This window comes from Oncorhynchus clarkii, chromosome 23 (assembly GCF_045791955.1).
Source record: "Oncorhynchus clarkii lewisi isolate Uvic-CL-2024 chromosome 23, UVic_Ocla_1.0, whole genome shotgun sequence".
NCBI classification, from domain to species: domain Eukaryota; kingdom Metazoa; phylum Chordata; class Actinopteri; order Salmoniformes; family Salmonidae; genus Oncorhynchus; species Oncorhynchus clarkii.
The window spans coordinates 9,618,871-9,643,034 of NC_092169.1; the positions used below are offsets into that span (position 1 = coordinate 9,618,871).

Here is a 24,164-nt window from a genome sequence, read left to right on the forward strand (position 1 = left end):
TGGGCGATTCAGACTGGCTCACAGGCGGCGTTCCAATTCATTCCAAAGGCATTAGATGGGGTTGAGGTCAGGGCACTGTGCAGGTCAGTCAAGTTCATCCACACCGATCTTGACAAACCATTTCTGTAGGAATCTCGCTTTGTGCACGGTGCCATAGTCATGCTGAAACAGGAAAGGGCCTTCCCCAAACTGTTGCTACAAAGTTGGAAGCACAGAATCGTCTAGTATGCTGTAGCATTAAGATTTCCCTTCACTGGAACTAATAAGGGGCCTAGAAAAACAGCTCCAGACCATTATTCGTCCTCCATCAAACTTTACAGATGGCACAATGCATTCGGGCAGGTAGCCTTCTCCTGGCATCCACCAAACCAAGATTAGTCCGTCAGAGTGATAGATGGTGAAGCGTGATTCAGATGGTGAAGTGTGACTCCAGAGAACGCATTTCCGCTGCTCCAGAGTACAATGGCGTTGAGCTTTACACCACTCCAGCCGACGCTTGGCATTGCACATGGTGATCCTAAGCTTGTATGCGGCTACACGGCCATGAAAACATCCTATGAATGTGCCACATTGAAAGTCACTGAACTCTTCAGTACGGGCCATTCTACTGCCAATGTTTGTCTATGGAGATTGCATGGTTACACGCCTGTCAGCAAAGGATGTGGCTGAAATACCCAAATCCACTTATTTTAAGGGGTGTCCATATACTTTTGACCATGTAGTGTAGATTTTTTTTTTTTCACCTTTATTTAACCAGGTAGGCTAGTTGAGAACACGTTCTCATTTACAACTGCGACCTGGCCAAGATAAAGCATAGCAGTGTGAACAGACAACACAGAGTTACACATGGAGCAAAAGGCATGAGGAGGTAGGCGAATAATTACAATTTTGCAGATTGTATTGATTTCATATCATGAACATCATCAAAACACAGACTTTCACTATTTCGACTTTGTCTTCAACGTAACCTCTAGTGGACAGATTATCGTGGACAGATGAAACAGCCGTTGTCGCCCCTCGCCCCCGCCTCTTCTGCCTGTGAGGTTTATCAGCGTATGGCATCCAACATTATGTTGCATCCCTGCCATCTACTGTACTGGAGCGCCCCTGCCTATATACTGGAGTAAGAGTTTAAAATGGACCAATAGAAGTAGAAAGAGGGGTTCCTGCAGATGCAGAAATGCCCACATGTAGGAACGCCCCCGAATTGCGAGCTGCAGTTGCACCCTTCTCGAGACACTGCTGTGCTCTAGGTGAGGATGTTCATGATAAAAGTTGCATGACGTCAAGGACCAGTCAAGAAACTAAAACGCCCTGCACATATCGTTTCTTTCACCACGGTTTGCAGCCGCAAAGTGATTTTTGCTAATGTGCATCTAAGGTAAGATTTCAACCATTATGTCACATTACAGGTCACGATTTATTGAAGCAGATGTCCCAATTTCTGTTTTATTCTAATGACACATATGCGATTTATTGGAGTCTTCTCCAATCTACATCAAGTCATTGATGTAGATTGCCTTGTATGAATGCTTAATTTGCCATTAGGCTTCTTGTGTTAAAGTACATATTTAGGACTGTCACTCTCTGTCACTAACGTTTGTTATTTCCCCAGAGCAAATCTTTTTTCGCTCGCTCCTTTGTGGACTCAAAAAATGGGAAGATTAGACACTCTGAGAGAATTTAATTTATTGTCATGGATGAGAGAGGAAAGACAATCGAGGAAGTTGACCCTGGTCATCGTTTTCATCGCCTTGCTGCTGGATAATATGCTTCTAACGGTGGTCGGTAGGTGCAACTTTGGAAATATTATTTTCACACCTGTTACTGTTGTGTCAACTGTTGTGTCACCCATCAATGCCTGTCTAAAGGACAATTCGTGTCTGTTGCTAGCCAAACTAACCCATTAACAATGTGGACAACTGACAATATTATTTTCAAACATGCAATGTTTTGTTGTTTCACTTGTAAGAAGGTTGCATTCTCCTTTTTGTTTAGAGTAGTTCAATTATAATTTTTGGTGTGGAAAAAAAGTTATTCGGTCTTGGCTATTACCCCCCCCCCCCCCCCCAAAATAAAAAAACATTGTCTAGTCTAAAGCCTATGATTTGCTCATAATTTTACCTTGCATGAAGCTTTTTAATTATATACGAAATTAGACACTAGCTACTTCAGTTGTTACATTTCATTCAAATAAGATACACATTGGTTTTCATCCCATATCCAATATTAGATAGCACAATGAGTAAGAATGACAGTCTGGTCTCATAGACTAAACTATACATAGTAAACGTAAATCATCGACACAAAAATGTGTATTATATGTTAGGTGTGGTATGATACATAAAACAGAAGGTTACTTAAGGCAAAACTGAAAGTTGGGTGGGTGAGTGTATAACGCGAATGTCTAGCAACCCAAAGGTTGCGTGTTCGAATCTCATCACAGACAACTGGCATTTGAACTAATTAGCAACATTGCAACTACTTGCTACTTTGCAACTACTTAACATGTTAGTGTTAGCCACCTAGCTAACATTAGCAACAACAAATTGGAATTCGTAACATATTTTACATTTTGGAAATTCGTAACATATTGTACGAATTGTAATTCTTAACATTTCATACGAAATGGATGATGGACATCCACAAATGAATACATACATACCAAATGTAACATATCATACTAATCCAGGCTGCATCACATCCGAATGTGATTGGGAGTCCCATAAGGCGGCGCACAATTGGCCCAGCGTCGTCCAGGTTTGGCCAAGGTAGGCCGTTATTGTAAATAAGAATTTGTTCTTAACTGACTTGCCTAGTTAAATAAAGGTGAAATAAAATGTAAATAAATAATTGGAACATCCCGGATTTACTTTTACTACTTTTACGTCTACTCCTGAGTCCAAGTTCAGAATGAATGAATAAAATAGGTCATAAATCCAACACATTGTGAATTAAAATGTAAATATACCCATAATAACATAATAGTAAGCGGCCTATGTGCTACAATGTTTTTCCCTAAACATTTCCTCTGTTGATTATTCATGTTATCAGATTGTGTCAAGTTACAACCTTAGGCATTTTCAAAAGCTGAATGTAGCCTTTAGTGTAAAGTTCACAGGGAGGTTAATTGTTAATAATTGGTCATAATTTATATCGCCTTTCACGTGGCCAAGTGAATAGTAATTAGTCAATTAAAACTATGGTGGGCCGGGATGGTGGGCCCGCTACAGATTATTTGGCCGTGGAATTCATCCATCTACACCCATTGTATATTTTTGGTCCCAAGGTCCCCAGCTCTCTTGATTTCCTTGAAAGCATCAGCATTGCCATTACCAATGAATCTCCCAGTCGTATCAGATTATGGATGACATTGATGTGCACATGAATGCTGTTATTTTGCTTGAGATCGTGTCGTCACGTCTCCCGGACGTCCATGTCCATTGAGCAATGGATACAGATGACTAGAGTAGCTGTATATGCTCATACGTGATTGGAGACAAATCTATAAACAGCAAGGGTGTGAATAACAATATGATAAAAGCATGATAATAACAATACTATGAAAATAATAAGCTAAAACCATCTTAATGGGGCCAATTATTGTGTTATCTGGCACATTTATAGCTACATGAGTTAAATCAAATCAATCTTTTCTTAACCTTTGAAAGAAATGGAGTGTGTCCTAATGTCCTACCCGCTACGAAAATCAAATAAATATGAAATAAATTTGTAATTATATTCCACACAGACTTCTTTGGATGATGAGGTTATATCGGAATATACTATAGTAGATATAACACTTTTCAGGATCTGTTTTTCTGCTCCTTTCTTCCTGGTAGTCCCCATCATCCCCAGCTACCTATACACAGTTGATGATGCAGCAGCCAACATGGCCAAGAATCACACCACGGCCTCCCCACACACCCCTTCTGGAACCTTCCAGACCATCGTGTCCCTCTATGACAACTCTGTCAGGGTAACCAGCGGGGGCCCAATGGACTCCACACCCATACCCTTGGATCAGGCGCAGGCGGTCTCTCTTTCCACCTCGGCTCTCACACCCCACAATTCCACAGAGCCTGACTGCCCCAAAGCAGATGACCAGCTTCTCAATGAGAATGTGAAAGTGGGACTACTTTTTGCCTCCAAGGCCACCGTACAGCTCATCACCAACCCCTTTATTGGGCCTCTCACCAACAGGTGGGTGATTGACATGATCACACTGGTTGGTGTGTTTTCTGTTATCTAATTTTCATACTTATTTCTAGATTATTTCAGTAAAATGCCAGCTGTGAACTGGCTTGCATGGCAACTATAATTCAGGTTTCGTAAAACCTGTCTATTTATGTTGCCTTAGTTTATGAATAGTTTTAGCATTTAAAATGATTCCCTGATTGCACAAATGTTTTAATTATGGTTATAAAAGGGTGGTTTCATACAGTTATGACTTGATTTGACTAATAATACTAATAATTAAGACAAGTAGTTTTGAATGACACTAAAATGAGATGACAGCAGGCATGCAGGTTAGGCCAATGTGTATCTTCAGTGTGAAGCCACATGCAGTGTGGGTGCCTGCCAGGGCTTCCTGCTAGCCTAGAGCTAAATGGTGGCTCAGCTTGGCCTGCGTTTGGGTAATCAGTCAAAGGTCCATGGAGAGAAAGACCAGGAACAGACTCTTTTCAAGTGACAGGGAGTCAAATCGAATGCTGCCATTTGTATATTGCTATTTTGAGACCAAATGTCATGTCAGTTAGATCTAATCCAGCCTGTTCCCATATAGCTAAATTCCTGTTTAGTGGTTTGTGTTGGATTTATGCATCTCTGCATGCATGCATTCAGTATGGACCCTGCTTGTAGTGCTTTACAAGCACTTGTAGTTATTGTTTTGAACTACGTACTGTATTCTGAAATTACTCAATATCGATTGTACTAAGGATCAGTACTTTTGTAGACATATCTGTATGTTAGCGCACCTATTCGGAAAGACCAATTTGTCAGAGATATTACTGTGAAATATTGTCTTATGGAATGCTCACATGGGTAAAGTCAGTCAAGGTTTGAGCTCTAGCAGTGCTCACTGCTCAGTTATAGACGAATGCATCAAGGCTAATATTTACCGTCTCAGCCGGGCGCCACAATATTCTGTAATTGAAGCAAACAATAGAATCCTATTATTTACCCATAGTCACCTTCCGTGTGGGAAACGACAACACAAGGCAAGTCATGCATGTCAGGTACATGGAACAAGGCTCTAAGTACACACAATGCATATTTACAAAAGCATTGACACCGCACAATGATTGTGTCGTTTTTGTGCAGACCAACTCCCAGGTGTGTATCACACAAATATCAGTTGTATCACAACCATTGTGTCAAACGCAGTGTGTACGAGGCCAAAGAGTGTTTCTGCCCAACTTCTACTAGACTGCCTGATGTTAGATGAGCTGTAGTTATGCGTCTTGTTTTATATATTATTGCATTACATTCTATAGTATTGAGAAAGGATGTCTCAATGTGCTTACAGAATAGGATACCAGATCCCCATGTTTGCCGGGTTCTGTATTATGTTCCTGTCAACCATTAGTAAGTATTACCCACATCCACACCTGTCACATCCACACCTGTTTCCAGATCTCACACCGTGTTTCAATTATATTTTTTCATGATTGATGTTTTCTTTTCTTTTTTTTGTCGTCTGAATTTCTATTGTCGTCGTTGTAAAGTGTTCGCCTTCTCATCGAGCTACACTCTGCTGTTTCTGGCCAGATCCCTGCAGGGTGTGGGCTCCTCCTGCTCCTCCGTGGCTGGTGAGGTCCTTGGCATTACCCCTGACATTTATAGATGCTTTCAGGATTAGCTTCACTTTGAGACAGGAGCAGCAAGCACATACAGTTGCCCCAGAACCTTCCCCTTTGTTATTACAGTAGGCCTACCTTGGTATGTATCTTTGTCTCTCGAGTTGAACAATGAGGCATTTATTATACACATCTCTAGTTGAGTTATTGAAAGAAGATGTGGTGAGAGGAACAACAAATACTCCCTAACGTAACGCTGGTAAGTGTCTATTCAAACAGTCACATAGGATTTGTTGCAAGCAGCCCTGGGATAAATGAAGAGCAGTGTTTCAAGAACTAATAATGTATGTAGTATGCTATAAATAAATACATTGCCTTGCAAAAGTATTCAGATTTTTTTTTAAATTATGTTACAAAGTGGGATTAAAATTGATGTAATTGTAATTTTTCTGTCAACAATATACACAAAACACTGTAATGTCAAAGTGGAAGAATTAAAGATTCATATAAAATTAAATAACAAAAATATAGTTGTTGCATAGTATTCAGCCCCTTTGTTTAGGCAATCCTAAATTAGTTCAGGAGTCAAATTGGCTTAACAAATTACATGAAAAGTTACATGGACATGACATGATTTTTAAACGACTAACCCTTCCTCTGTCCCCCATACATACATCTGTAAAGTCCCTCAGTCATGTATTGAATTTCAAGCACAGATTCTACTACAAAGACCAGGGAACTTTTCGAAAGCCTCATAAAAAAAGGGCAGTGATTGGTAAATAGGTAACAATAAAAATCAGACAGTGAATACCTCTTGTGGCATGCATGGTCTAATGTATAATTGTGCTGTGCATTATGTATTAAGCCACCCAGACACCTCCATGATACAGTCGTCCTTCTGAACTGAGCTGCAGGACAGGAATGAAACTGCTCAGGGATGTCACCTTAAGGACATTGGTGGTTTTAAAAGTGGTTTCAATGGCTGTGACGGGAGAGGACTGAGAATGGATCAGCAACATTGTAGTGACTCCACAATAATGACCTAAATGACAGAGAGAAAAGAACAACATAAATATACAAAACATGCATCTTGTATACAACAAGGCACTAAAGTAATACTGCAAGAAAAACATGACACAGGAATACACTTTTTGTCCTAAATGCAAGCCTTATGTTTGGGGAAAATCCAATACAACACATCACTGAGTAACTGCCTTCTTATTTTCAAGCGTGGTGGTGCCTCCATCGTGGTATGGGTATGCTTGACATCAGCAAATACTGGGGAGTTTTTCAGGATAAAAAAAACGGGCTAAATACAGGCAAAATCCTAAAGCAAACGTTGCTTCAAGTCTGCTTCATACCAGACACTGGGAGAGAAATCTACACTGGAGTTGCTTACCAAGAAGACAGTGTATGTTCCTAAGTGGCCAAGTTACAGTTTTGACTTAAATCTGCTTGAAATACTATGGCAAGACTTGAACATTTCTGTTTAGCCATGATCACCAACATCTTGACAGAGCTTGAAGAATTTAGAAAATAATAATAGGTCAATCTTGCGCAATCCAGCTGAGACTTACCCAAGAAGATTCACCTCTGTAATCGCAGCCAAAGGTGTTTCTAACATGTATGGCCTCAGGGTTATTTATATTTATGCAACGACTATATTTTATTTATTACATTTTTATTAATGTTTTTAAACATTTTATACTTTTTCTTCCAAGTTGACGATAGAGTATTTTGTGTAGATTGTTGACAAAAAATTACAATTAGTCCTTCTGAGTAGCGCAGCTGTCTAAGGCACTGCGTCGCAGTGCTAAAAACATCACTACAGACCCGCGTTCAATCCCAGGCTGTGTCACAGCCGGCTGCGACTGGGAGACCCATGAGGCGGCGTGCGATTGGCCAAGCGTAGTCCGGGTTTGGCCAGCCGGGATGTCCCTGTCCCATTGCACTCTAGCGACTCCTTGTGGCAGGCCGGGCGCCTGCAAGCTGACTTCGGTCACCAGCTGGAAAGTGTTTCCTCGGACACATTGGTGCGGATGGCTTAAGCGAGCAGTGTGCCAAGAAGCAGTGCAGCTTGGTGGGGTCATGTTTCGGAGGACGCATGGCTCTCAACCTTCGCCTCTCCTGTGTCCGTACGGGAGTTGCAGCGATGGGACAAGACAACTACTAATTGGATATGATGAAATTGGAGAGAAAAAAGGGTAAAAAAAAGAAAAACACCTACTCACGGGTTTATCTTTATTTTACTACATTTTACTATGAAATAACACATATGGAATCATGTAGTAACCAAAAAACAACAAACAAAATATAGTTTCTATTTGAGATTCTTCAAAGTAGCCACCCCATCAATGCGCCCCTTCGATACGCCATCCCATCTGGTTTGGGCTTAGTGGGACTATCATTTGTTTTTCAACAGGACAATGACCCAACACACCTCTAGGCTGTGTAAGGTCTATTTTACAAAGAAGGATAGTGATGGAGTGCTGCATCAGATGACCTGGCCTCCACAATCACCCGACCTCAACCCAATTGAGATGGTTTGGGATGAGTCGGACCGCAGAGTGAAGGAAAAGCAGCCAACAAGTGCTCAGAATATGTGGGAAATCCTTCAAGACTGTTGAAAAGCATTCCTGATGAAGCTCGTTGAGAGAATGCCAAGAGTGTGCAAGCTGTCATCAAGGCAAAGGGTGGTTACTTTGAAGAATCTCAAATATAAAATATACTTAGATTTGCTTAGCACTTTTTTGGTTACTACATGATTCCTTCCGTATGTGTTATTTCATAGTTTTGATGTCTTCACTATTATTCTACAATGTAGAAAATAGTAAAAATAAAGAAAAATCCTTGAATGAGTAGGTGTGTCCAAACTTTTGACTGGTTCTATGTATGTAAAAATATATATATATATATTTAAAAGACAATTAAATCCATTTTAATTGTGAAAATGTGGGGGGTCTGAATACTTTTGCAAGGCACTGTATATTACCCTGACTGCTCAAACCAACTAAATAGATATGGCCAGGTGAAATGTACATTTGTATATAAGAGCTTACATGTTCTGTTCTTCTTCTAGGGATGGGGATGCTTGCCAGTGTGTACACAGATGACGAGGAGAGGGGAAATGCCATCGGGATAGCACTGGGTGGTCTGGCCATGGGCGTGCTGGGTATGTACACAATTCATGATGTATTTGAGCTCTTTGTAGACTACTGTAACAGGCAACAGTTGGCACAAAATCATTGACCACCTTTAATTTCTTCCACCCAGTGGGCCCACCATTCGGCAGCGTCATGTATGAGTTTGTGGGGAAAACGGCGCCTTTCCTCATTCTGGCTGTTCTGGCTGTGCTGGATGGAGGTAAGTAATGTGGCCATGTTTCTCTCTATCATAATGCAGATATTCTGTTTTCTCTAATCTGGAGTCACCTGTTAGGCATGCTAACTAAGTTCATCCTCTGTGTCTCCCAACAGCACTGCAACTGTTCATTCTCCAGCCCTCAAAGGTGGAACCAGAGGTGAGTGTATGGCTATCGATTTGACAGCTCTTTTTATGATTATTGATGTAAATTCATTGGAATTGTGTAAGAATGTGTTCACAATCACCAGATCACTGTGATATGAATGCGGGGATCAATAGAGTATTATAAGTGATTTGATTGGATTCATACAGCGTCTTTCCAGATGCTTAAAGTGTTTTACACTGTTTAGGGAATACAAATAGTGCACAGGCCATTACAAGTAATTTAAAACTGAATAAATACACTTTTCTCTGTCAGAACTCTTCTGCCATGCAAACAGATAAGCAGAGAAATGAACCTCAGCCGCTCACAGTGACAGCCATGAGTGATGATCCATTTGGAAGTGTCTTCCAGCCAGGTTTTTATATCAGAGCGGCAGCCTGAGCTGTGCGCTGTGTAGGTCTCTGGTATGATGGGTTACCATCCCAGTTAGAGGAGACATGTGCCTGGGATGGATATTCCTATCAGAGCCCCTCTGACTTTGATCTATGGGGCTGATGCATATCAGTCATCACGGATACCAAGGAGGTAGTGACAGAGACCCAATCGAATGGCGGCTGTGATTATCAGACCAATGGCGCTTATACATTGTTTAGTTGTGGATGATGAATATTAAAAAGGGAAGGGGACATGACATAATCCTCACTATTAGTACATCGCTGCTGGGCGGCATGTAGCCTAGTGGTTAGAGCGTTGGACTAGTAACCGAAAGGTTGCAAGATCAAATCCCCAAGCTGACAAGATAAAAATCTGTGGTTCTGCCCCTGAGCAAGGCAGTTATAACCCACTGTTCCTATGTCGTCATTGAAAATAAGGATTTGTTCTTAACTGACTTGCCTAGTTAAAAAAAAATTAAATCTCTTGCTGAGATTTTTTAAACAGTGACGTGAATACATGATCATTAAGCTTAAAGACGTTGTCATAGTAACTGACAAGAGGTTATTGTCACACCTGTGCCAGTCATTAGTGAACTCAATGGCTATGTGTGGACATGTCCTATTCATTACTGTAAGAGCAGGAACAGTGGTATTTCAGTGTGCACAAACACTTTGCATACTGAAAGCACAGATAGTAACTGTACATCATTGTGGAAGATGTAAAGATACAGACAGCACTGTAGCAACTAGGTACCACATAATTATTTGAGGCTGCCTTTTTGTATTAATCAGTTTTGACATGAAACTGATAGCTCTGTTTATCTCTACATTTCCTGACCCTTTTCTCTCTACAGAGCCAGAAAGGGTCCTCACTTTGGAGCCTTATTAAAGATCCATACATACTCATTGCTGCAGGTAAGAATTCATAATTTATTATTGTTAGTCATATTATTACTTCATTCTGAAGTACCCACTGTGGCATTTCCCATTTCAGTCACACTAAGTGAAAAGCAACTGGGTGGGAGCAAAGATGTGGAAGAAGAACTGACTGAGATGTTCAAACAAATTGTATTCCAGTGGTTGAATTTCTGCCCTGAGCTAGGAAAAGACAAACACTGAGCCTACCAATTGATTTCTGGGTTAAGAACAGTATTATTGCCAGAAAGAGTGTTGAGAGGGAGCGAGCACTGCATGTTAGAAGGGGTCATCTCCGCATCAGAATAGAGTGTGTATGTGTGTTGTGTGCGTGCACATTTGCTTGTGTGTGTTGGTGTATGTGTGATGCTGAAGTGCTTGGGGAAACAACATCTATGTGTCAGTTAGATTCCCCACCACTTCAATTACCAGGCCCTTTTGCCAGGGCAGCCTAATACTGGGTATTATGCCTGGGGGGGGGGGGGGGGGGGGGGGGGGGGCTGTCAGGGACATAAAAATGTGTAAAGATGGAGAACAACAGGCCCAAGATCCACTTATCCTCAATCACATTCTCTTTTCCAGGATCCATTTGTTTTGCAAACATGGCCATTGCAATGTTAGAACCAGCGTTGCCTATTTGGATGATGGAGACCATGTGTCCAAGAAAATGGCAGCTAGGTATTTTGACATTTCTTTTCCTTTTTGTCAACCCTGTTTCCCCTATTGACAATGCTGCACATGAAACCACTCTGCTTTTTAAATGTTTTATTTTACCTTTATTTAACTAGGCAAGTCAGTTAAGAAGAAATTCTTATTTTCAATGACGGCCTAGGAACAGGGGCAGAACGACAGATTTGTACCTTGTCAGCTCGGGGATTTGAACTTGCAACCTTCCGGTTACTAGTCCAACGCTCTAACCACTAGGCTACCCTGCTTGCTGAATGTACTTAGAATAATGGCCTTCATTTGAACTCGAGGTTTGAAAACACAGCAAAAAAAAACAGCATAGCACAATAATAACTTGATTATGACACTGTGGCGTATAACTGTGAATTCACAAAAACGTCATACAGTCTCTAGATGACCATTGAAACGGATCTGTAGTCGTTCTCAACCTCATTGAACCTCCCGTTTTAGTGAAACCGAATACTCTTTTTCTTTTCCCGCCATTATGACTTATTTTTATTAGTGGCATTGACTATGAGGACTCGCACAGATAAATGGGGGATGAGAAAGAGGATGGAGGGACATGGGGGGGAGGCAGGGGGACAGGATATTAGGGTTTCATTTGCGGGCGAGTGGAGAGTGGGAGTGCTCATTACTGTGTCTAGGAGATATGCTGGAGCCCTATGATAGAGACGGATAATGTGCTTGCTTATCTGGGCCCCTCTGTACCCTGCTATCTCTCGCTCTCTACCCTGCTATCTCTCTCTCTACCCTGCTCTCTCTCAACTGATCTCTGTCCCTCCCTCTCTATCTTTCTCTCTGCCAGGCGTTGCCTTTGTGCCAGCCAGCATCTCCTACCTTATTGGAACTAACATCTTTGGCGTCCTCGCGCACAAGATGGGGAGGTAGGGAGGGAAATGACTCCCGTTTTTTTTCGTTCTCCTTATCTTTTCCTATGTTGGCATCTGTTTCCTGTGCTATTGAGCAACTCTAAATTAGATTTCTCAGGCAGGTTGGGTATTTGCTGTTTATTGAAGTCTACAGCATGACAGTGTGTTTATAACCACTTTGCTAACGTTTGTTTGTTTACCACAGTTGTGTGTGCACAGTCACATTTAAATCAATAGATTTTTACCTCACACTTTATGAAAATACATGTGTTTCAGGGCTCAAATAATGCCTGTAGTCATAGAAGTATTCTTTTAGAAAGTTTGAAAAAAAATCTAACATTTGTTTCTCAAAATGTCCTAATCCAGTCTCAAAGAAAACAGATTGTGATCCATTTGCTTCCTCTGTCATTTATTTGAAGTTTATTATTGTAATAAATGAGATTTTGTGGGCTTGCGGTAACAAAAACAACAGTGAAGGGAGGGGAGAGGGACATTGACTGTTGTCATTGGCAGACCCTGAACTGCTCTTTCCTCTTTTCCCAGATGGCTGTGCTCTCTCATCGGGATGGTCCTCGTGGGGGTTAGCATCCTCTGTGTGAGTACTAGACACATCTTTATCAGGTAGCTTTTAGCATCCAGCTCAACACAATGCTAACATTAATGTAGCTGTTTAGCCTGGTGGCATCATCAGAATCAGGGGGTCCATCTGAGGATGTTGGGTAACACCATACAGTGCCTTCGGAAAGTATTCAGACCCCTTAACTTTTTCCACATTTTGTTATGTTACAGCCTTATTCTAAAATTGATTAAATAAATACAAATTCCTCATCAATCTGCACACAGTAACCCATAATGACAAAGCAAAAACAGTTTTTTTGAAAAGTATTCAGAGCCTTTACTATGAGACTCGATATTGAGCTCAGGTGCAACCTGTTTCCATTGATCATTCTTGAGATATTTCTACAACTTGATTGGAGTCCACCTGTGGTAAATTCAATTGATTGGACATGATTTGAAGGCACACACCTGTCTATATAAGGTCCCACAGTTGACAGTCCACGTCGGAGCAAAAACTAAGTGATGAGGTTGAAGGAATTGTCCGTAGAGCTCTGAGACAGCAAGGCACAGATCTGGGGAAGGGTACCAAAAGATTTCTGCAGCATTGAAGGTCCCCAAGAACACAGTGGCCTCCATCATTCTTAAATGGAAGTTTGAAACCACCGAGACTCTTCCTAGGGTTGCCCACCCGGCCATACAGAACAATCGGGGGAGAAAGGCCTTGATGAAAACCTGCTCAAAGAGTAATCAGGACCTCAGACTGCAGCGAAGGTTCACCTTCCAACAGAACAATGACCCTAAGCACACAGCCAAGACAACGCAGGACTGGCTTCGGGACAGGTCTCTGAATATCCTTGAGTGGCCCAGCCAGAGCCCAGACGTGAACCCGATCGAACATCTCAGGAGAGACCTGAAAATAGCTGTGTAGCAATGCTGTAATTGATGCTGTAATTACTTCCAAAGGTGCTTGAACAAATGGTTTGAATAATTATGTGAATGTGATATTTCAGGTTTTATTTCACATTTCTAAAAACCTGTTTTTGCTTTGTAATCATGGGGTGTTGTGTGTAGATTGATGATGGAGAAAAAAAAACTATTTCATCAATTTTAGAATAAGGCAGTAACGTTACAAAATGTGGAAAAAGTCCAGGGTTCTGAATACTTTCCAAGGCACTGTAAAAACAGGGGTATGTGGACACCCCTTCAAATTAGTGGATACGGCTATTTCAGCAACACTGGTTACTGACAGGTGTAATATATATATATATATATATATCACACAGCCATTGGCAGTATAGTGGCCTTACTGAAGAGCTCCGTGACTTTTAACGTGGCACTGTCATAGGATGCCACCTTTCCAACAAGTCAGTTCGTCAAATTTCTGCCCAGCTAGAGCTGCCCAGGTCACCTGTAAGTGTTGTCATTGTGAAGTGGAAATGTATAGGAGCAACAACAGCTCAGCTGCGAAGTGGTAAGTAACACAAGCTCACAGAATGGGACCGCAGAATGCTGAAGTGTGTAGCACGTAAAAATCATCTGTCCTCGGTTGCAACACTCACTACAGAGTTTCAAACAGTTCTTGTACCGGCACAAGAACTGTTTGTTGGGAGCTTCATGAAATGGGTTTCCATGGCCAAGCAGCCACACACAAGCCTAAGATCACCATGCGCAATGCCAAGCGTCTGCTGGAGTCATGTAAAGCTCACCGCCATTGGACTCTGGAGCAGTGGAAACAAGTTCTCTGGAGTGATGCATCACGCTTCACAATCTGGCAGTCTGATGGACAAATCTTTTTATATTTTTTATAATAGACCGCTGCTTCACTCGGGAGCCCAGAGTGCCAGGAGAACGCTACCTGCCCCAATGCATAGTGCCAACTGTAAAGTTTGGTGGATAAGGAATAATGATTGGGGGCTGTTTTTCATGGTTCGGGTTAAGCCCCTTAGTTCCACTGAATGGAAATCTTAATGCTACAGGCCTACAATGACATTCTAGATAATTATGTGCTTCCAACTTTGTGCCAACAGTTTGGGGAAGGCCCTTTCAAGTTTCAGCATGACATCTAGTGAAAAGCGTCCACAACTCCATATTAATGCCCATGATTTTGGAATGAGATGTTGGACGAGCACGGGTCCACATACTTTTGGTCATGTTGTGTAGGTGAAAGCTAGGGTTTTACCAACCCAGTCATGTCAGATCAGGGGTTACATACAAGAAGGGAGGAAGTAAGGATTCATTTTCTAAGTATTGGAACAGGCCTACTGTCTTAATGTCCTACTGTATCTCATTAGTCTCCAAATCATATTTTGAGTCTACGAAGGGAAGGGGAGTTCAATCAGAAGTCAATTCAAAAGCCAGTCAGAAAACAGTGAATTCTCTGGACACAGATAATTACATTTTCATGGTTGTTCCTTATGCAATTGTGTTGTGCGATAACAAATGTAGTGCGAGAACAAAGATCCTCAAGTCCTTAGACCACATAAAGATGGTATTCTGAATTACACGGTAAACATTTGATCAATACAAATCCTCTTCCACTCCTTACCTTGACTATGTCGTGTCATAGGTCCCTTTCGCTAAGGACATCTATGGACTGATACTTCCGAATTTTGGTGTTGGTTTTGCAATTGGTAAGTCAATTTGTATTGCATTGTATAGAGAAACAACAGATGATGAAATCAGCATCTGGTTTGTAACAGATATTACTGAACTTCTCATTCTCTTGTCAGGCATGGTGGATTCCTCTATGATGCCAATCATGGGATATTTGGTGGACCTGAGACATGTGTCAGTCTATGGCACTGTGTACGCCATTGCTGATGTGGCTTTCTGCATGGGCTTTGCTTTAGGTAAATTACCATCAGATGCTTGAAAATATCCCAGTCCCATAGTATAGTTTTAAAACATGTCTGTCACACGTTCTTATCTATGTTTTTTTTTGTTGTTGAGGTGTGGCACGAAAAGAGTGGCATCACGATATGTCAATTTGGGGGAAATAATCTATATCCGGCTCCTCTATAAGCTCACTGACCTTCCTTTTGCTGATGAAGGTCCGTCCGCTGGAGGCGCCATAGCGAAGAACATTGGGTTCCCCTGGCTCATGACCATCATCGGCGTCGTGGACATCCTCTTCGCTCCCCTCTGCTACTTCCTCAGGAGTCCTCCTGGGAGGGAAGAGAAAATGGTGAGACACTGAACACCTTGTACACACGTGCACAGAAGTGTGCACGCATGCACACACACACACAAACATACTACACACACTTAAACAGAGGTATGCGTTTGAATACTGGTTACTTGTAAAGCTACATCTGATGCAGAGAGAACTATCCATTGCCGTCCCCACAGGCTCAAACTATTGCCATCTTTTCACTACCAGGTGAAAAGGAGAGAGAGGAACTCGAGACACACTTTGATCATGAGACACACTTTGAATGGGCTGTCTGTTTAAGTTGACCAGTTCAGGTCTCATCATCGCTGTGTATTGCATTTTACTGCTTTTGGCCACCCCCACTCTACCTTCTACCTGCTTTTGGTTCCCTAGACTAAATTGATTTAGACTATGAGTAAGCTGTGTATGGGTAGGTGGAAGAGGATGGCTTATTTGTGCACATGGGGGAGGGATAGGTGGATAGATTGTGCACATGGTGCCTGGTGGCACCTTAATTGGGGAGGACAGGCTCATAGTAATAACTGGAATGGAATTAATGGAATGGTATCAAACACATGAGCTGTGTTCAAATACCCATGCAAACATACTGTATACTGCATACTTAATGAGTATATACTAAATACTATATACTATTAGTTCATTCTAGTATACTGTAAACGAATGGTATCGTTTCAGTTGAGCATACTAGGGCTTTGCCTGTCTACCGGAAGTGGATGCTGTTGCTATGCAACCTCTTGCTAGCCTGTTAGCATAACAAATGACTAGCTAAACATTTTACGATTTTGGGGGTATTCGTAAATTCAATCTGCAGTACCAAAATGCGCTCTGGGCGTTTGTAAATCCAGAGCGTTGTCAGATTGTAAATTCAGAGCGGTCGGAGCGTTCAGAGAGCACACTGGACACTCTGGCCAAGGAGTAAGGAGTAGGGTTGATCCGAGCGTTCAACGGCAGTCAAGCACCCACGCTAACTGGCTAACGTTGGCTAGCTACTTCTAGACACAAATGAGAGAACACCTCTCTCTGACCATTTTACTTGCCATAGCAGAGCTGGTTAGGCTGTTTTCATGTTATCCAGAGCGTTGGTGACTGTAACTGTGCTGCTGGCAAAAATGTATTACGCTTTTTTTTGCCGACACCGGCCATATTCAACTGTGCGCTAGAGTAGATAGCCAGAATTAACCATGTCTATTGAAACGCTCAACGACTATACCGCTTAGCTAAGAATGATGTGAATAATCAAGTCAATAAACTTTGGTTAGTTAGATAGCAGATAGTTAATATACTGCCTGGCAAGTTTGATGTATTAGTATCCAACTAACGTTAGGTAACTAGCTAACATACCGGTACATACTGCTGTAATGCTATGCGGTTCGTAAGGATAGTGTAGCTAGCAAATTGTCTGCCAACGTAACGCAACTTATTTGAAAAGTCATTACTTTATTACATTGCTCAACATTTTCTTAACATTTGTCATTAGTTAGTCAGACTTCGGCTGCATTTTCTCCGCCATTTTCTTCAAATCTGAAAACGTTGTGAAGCCACACCCATTTTCTGAAGAATTGCATTATGGGCCCTAAAAGTACGGAAATAGTGTCCCCTGCGTGTATACTTTGTATTTTTCTGAATTTAGTACGACATCTGGAAACTTTTGGCATACTAACTATATCCATACTATGACCAATAAGCATACTATATACTCAATTCCCGTCACAAATAGTACGATCAGTGCGGTTAGTATGAGTATTCGAACACAGCTATGATTCTACGCCATTCACTCCATTCCAGCCTCTTGTGGTGGAGGGATTGGTGGACAGATTGTGAGAATGTTTACTGTTTGCTGTAACAGATACACCACATACATGACCAGATAGCAGGGGATTCAGCTTTATTAAAGTGTTTGAACTATATAAAGTTTCCCCTTTTGACCTTTTGGTGGTAGATGGTGGTGGTGAATGGTGGTAAGTCTAAAGGTAACTTCCAAAATAAAGAAGGATACAAAATATTGAAAGCAGGTGTTTCCACACAGGTGTGGTTCCTAAATTAGTTAAGCAATTAATATCCCATCATGCTTAGTGTCATGTATAAAAATGCAGAGTTGCCCATTATTGTAGCTACCATGGCTGGAATAAGAGAGCTCAGTGACATTGAAAGAGGGGTCTCAAAGGAGCATAGGAGGTTTAAAAGGTGTGTGTGTGTGTGTGTGCGTATCAGTCACCAGATCTCAACCCAATTGAACACTTATGGAAGATTCTGGATTAGCGCCTGAGATAGCTTTTTCCACCACCATCAACAAAACACCAAATTATGGAATTTGTCATAGAAGAATGGTGTTGCATCCCTACAATAGTGTTCCAGACAATCCGAAGGCGCATTGAAGCTGTTTTGGCACTATTAAGACACTTTATCTTGGCGTTTCCTTTTTTTTGGCAGTTACAGTGCCTTGCAAAAGTATTCACCCTCCTTTGCGTTTTTCCTATTTTGTTGCATTACAACCTGTATTTTAAATAGATTTTATTTGGATTTCATGCAATGGACATACACAAAATAGTCCAAATTGGTGAGGTGAAATACAGGGAAATTCTTGATGGAAACCTCTTTTAGAGACTGGGACAGAGGTTCACCTTCCAGCAGGACAATGACCATAAGCATACTGCTAAAGCAACACTTGAGTGGTTTAAGGGGAAACATTTAAATGTCTTGGAATGGCCAAGTCAAAGCCCAGACCTCAATCCAATTGAGAATCTATGGTATGACTTAAAGATTGCTGTACACCAGTGGTTGCCATCTAACTTGAAGGAGCTGGAGCAGTTTTGCCTTGAAGAATGGGCAAAAATCCCAGTGGTTAGATGTGCCAAGCTTATAGAGACATACCCCAAGAGACTTGCAGCTGTAATTGCTGCAAAAGCTGTCTCTGCAAAGTATTGACTTTGGGGGGGGGGGGGGGGGGGAGAGTTATGCACACTCAAGTTCTCAGTTTGTCTTATTTCTTGTTTGTTTCACAATAAAAAACAAATTTGCGTCTTCAAAGTAGTAGGCATGTTGTGTAAATCAAATGATACCAACACCCCAAAAATCAATTTTAATTCCAGGTTGTAAGGCAACAAAATAGGGAAAATGCCAAGGGGGTGAATACTTTTGTAAGCCACTGTACAATACCTGTACATAGTTAGAAATGCTTTTATAAATTGCACATGCGTATGTCTGCAACTAACTAATGTCATTTTTGCTATTTTATTATACATAAAAAAACAGAAATACATTATTTACATAAGTGTTCTGCCCCTTTGCTATGAGACTCGAAATTGAGCTCAGGTACATCCTGTTTTCATTGATCATCCTTCAGATGTTTCTACAACTTCATTGGAGCCCACTTGTGGTAAATTCAATTGATAGGACATGATTTGGAAAGGCACACACCTGTCTAAGGTCCCACAGTTGACAGTGCATGTCAGAGCAAAAACCAAGCCACGAGGTCGAAGGGATTGTCCGTAGAGCTCCAAGACAGGATTGTGTCGAGGCACAGATCTGGGGAAGGGTACCAAAACATTTTTGCAGCATTGAAGGTCCCCAAGAACACAGTGGCCTCCATCATTCTTAAATGGATGAAGTTTGGAATCCCCAAGCCTCTTCCTAGAGCTGGCCGGCCAGCCAATCTGAGCAATCGGGGGAGAAGGGCCTTGTGACAGAGCTCCAGAGTTCCTCTGTGGAGATGGGAGAACCTTCCAGAAGGACAACCAACTCAGCAGCATTCCACCAATCAGGCCTTATGTTAGAGTGGCCAGACGGAAGCCACTCCTCAGTAAAAGGCACATTACAGACCGCTTGGAGTTTGCCAAAAGGCACCTAAAGGACTCGCAGACAATGAGAAACAAGATTCTCTGGTCTGATGAAACCAAGATTGAACTATTTAGCCTGGCACCATCCCTACGGTTAAGCATGGGACTGGGAGACTAATCAGGATCGAGGGAAAGGAGCAAACGGAACGGAGCAAAGTATAGAGAGATCCTTGTTGAAAACTTGCTCCGGAGTCATCAGGACCTCAGACTGGGGTGAAGGTTCACATTCCAACAGGACAACGACCCTAAGCACACAGCCAAGGCAATGCAGGAGTGGCTTTGGGACAAGTCTCTATGTCCTCGAGTGGCCCAGCCAGAACCCAGACTTGAATCCGATCTATCCTCTCTTTAGAGACCCGTAAATAGCTGTGCAGTGACACTCTCCAGTCAACCTGACAGAGCTTGAGAGGATCTGCAGAGAAGAATGGGAGAAACTCATCAAATACAGGTGTGCCAAGCTTGTAGCGTCATACCCAAGAAGACTCGAGGCTGTAATCACTGCCAAAGGTGCTTCAACAAAGTACTGATTTAAAGGGTCTGAATACTTATGTAAATGTGATATTTCTAAAAACCTGTTTTTGGTTTGTCTTCATGGATATTGGTTGTAGATTAATGAGAAAAAAAGCAATTTAATTCATCTTAGAATAAGGCTGTAATGTAACAAAATGAATACTTTCTGAATGCACTGAGACAGGCGGATGAATTTGCCTTGGTAGTTGTCTTCCACATGACTGTTACAATGTAACCACAGTACAAAGCTCTTTGTGTTCAATCGAGAACCACCTTTTGTCTCTGAAACTTTGATCCTTGATAACAAATTATTGGTGGCTAATTTTTGTTCTCTTAGAATTTCTGGTAAATTCTTTGGTTATATTCTGACTCTATACAATTGTAATCTTCTCAGGCCATCTTGATGGACTCTAACTGCTCGATGAAGACCCGATCATACTCAACACAGGGGAACACAGAGTACGAAGAGATGGAGACAGAGTACGATGAGTATTAATGGACACCAGACATGTATGTTACCTTCCAGAGGATCTATTTTGTTGTACAAAAACAGAGATACAATGTTTATTATTTTTTAACAGCGAAGCTGTTTCGTTGTGAGTGTCCGTCTTCACTGTTCTGTGTCATTGTTATTGTACGACTAGAGCAAACCAAAGTTGTTGTCATTGCCCTGTGTTTATTTTGAGCCAACAGCCTTATCCAATGGAAGTGGGGCCGTGTCAAAACAGGGTTTTCATGGGCCGTAATAGCAGACTGCTGTGAGTCATATTTACTGAATAGTTCAGATGAGGGTGGTATTATACAGTCGTGTCCAAAAGTTTTGAAAATGACACAAATATTAATTTTCAAAGTCTGCTGTCTCAGTTTGTATGATGCCAATTTGCATATACTCCAGAATGTTATGAAGAGTGACCAGATGAATTGCAAAGTCCCTCTTTGCCATGCAAATTAACTGAATCCCCCAAAAACATTTCCACTGCATTTCAGCCCTGCCACAAAAGGACCAGCTGACATCATGTCAGTGATTCTCTCATTAACACAGGTGTGAGTGTTGACGAGGACAAGGCTGGAGATCATCCTGTCATGCTGATTGAGTTTGAATAACAGACTGGAAGCTTCAAAAGGAGGGTGGTGCTTGGAATCATTGTTCTTCCTCTGTCAACCATGGTTACCTGCAAGGAAACACATGCCGTCATCATTGCTTTGCACAAAAAGGGCTTAACAGGCAAGGATATTGCTGCCAGTAAGATTGCACCTAAATCAACCATTTATTGGATCATCAAGAACTTCAAGCAGAGTGGTTCAATTGTTGTGAAGAAGGATTCAGGGTGCCCAAGAAAGTCCAGCAAGCACCAGGACCGTCTCCTAAAGTTGATTTAGCTGCGGGATCGGGGCACCACCAGTACAGAGCATGCCCAGGAATGGCAGCAGACAGGTATGAGTGCATCTGCACGCACAGTGAGGCGAAGACTTTTGGAGGATGGCCTGGTGTCAAGAAGGGCAGCAAAGAAGCCAATTCTCTGCAGGAAAAACATCAGGGACAGACTGATATTCTGCAAAAGGTACAAGGATTGGACTGCTGAGGACTGGGGTAAAGTCATTTTCTTTGATCCCCTTTCCGATTGTTTGAGGCATCCGGAGAAAAGCTTGTCCGGAGAAGACAAGGTGAGCGCTAACATCAGTCCTGTGTCATGCCAACAGTAAAGCATCCTGAGACCATCCATGTGTGCGGTTGCTTCTTAGCCAAGGAAGTGGGCTCACTCACAATTTTGCCTAAGAACACAGCCATGAATAAAGAATGGTACCAACACATCCTCTGAGAGCAACTTCTCCCAACCATCCAGGAACAGTTTGGTGACGAACAATGCCTTTTCCAGCATGATGGAGCACCTTGCCATAAGGCAAAAGTGATAACTAAGTGGCTCTGGGAACAAAACATAGATATTTTGGGTCCATGGCCAGGAAACTCCCCAGACCTTAATCCCATTGAGAACTTGTGGTCCTCAAGAGGCGGGTGGACAAACAAAATCCCACGAATTCTGACAAACTCCAAGCATTGATTATGCAAGAATGGGCTGCCATCAGTCAGCATGTGGCCCAGAAGTAAATTGACAGCATGCCAGGGCTGATTGCAGAGGTCTTGAAGAAGAAGGGTCAACACTGTAAATATTGACTCTTTGCATCAACTTCATATAATTGTCAATAAAAGCCTTTGACACTTATGAAATGCTTGTAATCATACTTCAGTATTCCATAGTAACATCTGACAAAAAATATTTAAAGACACTGAAGCAGCAAACTTTGTGGAAATTAATATTTGTGTCATTCTCAAAAATTTTGGCCACAACTGTAGATCACCAAATTCTGTGCTGTAGATCGGCTAGGAGTACAAACCTATCCTAATAATTCACCTATTGGCCATTAACAGTACGAACAAAACTAATGTACTTAGAGAGTTACTTCTGTCTGTGTAGAAACTGACCTAGGGTCAGATTCAACATCTCGAACAAGGCACTATGAGAACACTGCTTAGTGTTGGTCATTCTATTGGTTGAGTATAATTGGTAAATTATTTAGATATATAGTATAACATAGCCTATTACAGAGATACAAGTTACTCAATACATTTGGAATGAGAATGTTCTTACTGCTATAACAAGGCAAACCACATTTTACCTTGAAATGGGCCTTTTTCATTGATTCCACAAACATTTTTTTTTTATACATTGAGATTGATTTTTAAATTGAGGAAATACCTGAAATGAAAGGACAATACACCAGAAGCTGTTATAGCCAATGCTGTCCTGGGTTGACTGCTTATGACTGTGCTTGTGACTATTTGCATGGTATACCACATTAAAAAAAAACACCATCACTCCAATGCCTTTCCTCAGTTTCACTGTCCACATCAAAACTAAAAACAAGTTAATAAAGCACATGACTGTCACTGTAAATGATACCACAGCTCATAGGACACATGTTTAGCTGTTTTTTAAGTGTACATACGTTTTGGTAAACCATTTGAATGTGTGGAAAACGAAGACTCATATCTTTTTTTTCACCTTTATTTAACCAGGTAGGCTAGGCGAGTTCTCATTTGCAACTGTGACCTGGCCAAGATAAAGCGTAGCAATTCGACACATACAACAACACAGAGTTACACATGGAATAAACAAAACGAACAGTCAATAATACAGTAGAACAAAAGAAAACAAAAAGTCTATATACAGTGAGTGCAAATGAGGTAAGTTAAGGAAATAAATAGGCCATGGTGGCGAAGTAATTACAATATAGCAATTAAACACTGGAATGGTAGATTGGCAGAAGATGAATGTGCAGGTAGAGATACTGGGGTGCAAAGGGGCAAAATAAATAAATACCAGTATGGGGATGAGGTAGGTAGATAGATGGGCTGTTTACAGATGTACTATGTACAGGTGCAGTGATCTGTAAGCTGCTCTGACAGCTGGTGCTTTAAGCTAGTGAGGGAGATGAGTGAGAGATATCTGCTGGTATCTGCTACGCGTGCTACGAGTGGGTGCTGCTATGGTGACCAGTGAGCTGAGATAAGGCGGGGCTTTACCTAGCAGAGACTTGTAGATAACCTGTAGCCAGTGGATTTGTCGACGTGTATGACGCGAGGGCCAACCAACGAGAGCGTACAGGTTGCAATGGTGGGTAGTGTATGGGGCTTTGGTGACAAAACAGATCGCACTGTGATAGACTGCATCCAGTTTGTTGAGTAGAGTGTTGGAGACTATTTTATAGATGACATCACCGAAGTCGAGGATCGGTAGGATGGTAAGTTTTACGAGGGTGTGTTTGGCAGCATGAGTGAAGGATGCTTTGTTGCGATATAGGAAGCCAATTCTAGATTTAATTTTGGATTGGAGATGCTTAATGTGAGTCTGGAAGG

General features: G+C 41.7%; 1 protein-coding gene across 1 annotated transcript; it reads left to right on the plus strand.

Moving 5' to 3' along the window:
* The first annotated feature begins 1,279 nt into the window (after nucleotides 1-1,279).
* LOC139381590 (synaptic vesicular amine transporter-like) lies at nucleotides 1,280-23,466 on the plus strand. The gene is given in 17 exon segments (XM_071125240.1): nucleotides 1,280-1,336; nucleotides 1,338-1,381; nucleotides 1,616-1,788; nucleotides 3,843-4,203; nucleotides 5,531-5,589; nucleotides 5,730-5,813; nucleotides 8,881-8,973; nucleotides 9,075-9,164; nucleotides 9,278-9,321; nucleotides 10,556-10,616; nucleotides 11,199-11,294; nucleotides 12,109-12,187; nucleotides 12,716-12,767; nucleotides 15,297-15,360; nucleotides 15,460-15,579; nucleotides 15,781-15,914; nucleotides 20,643-23,466. Coding segments are annotated over 17 exon segments (1,713 nt in total). The 3' UTR covers nucleotides 20,745-23,466.
* Nucleotides 23,467-24,164: the final 698 nt, after the last annotated feature.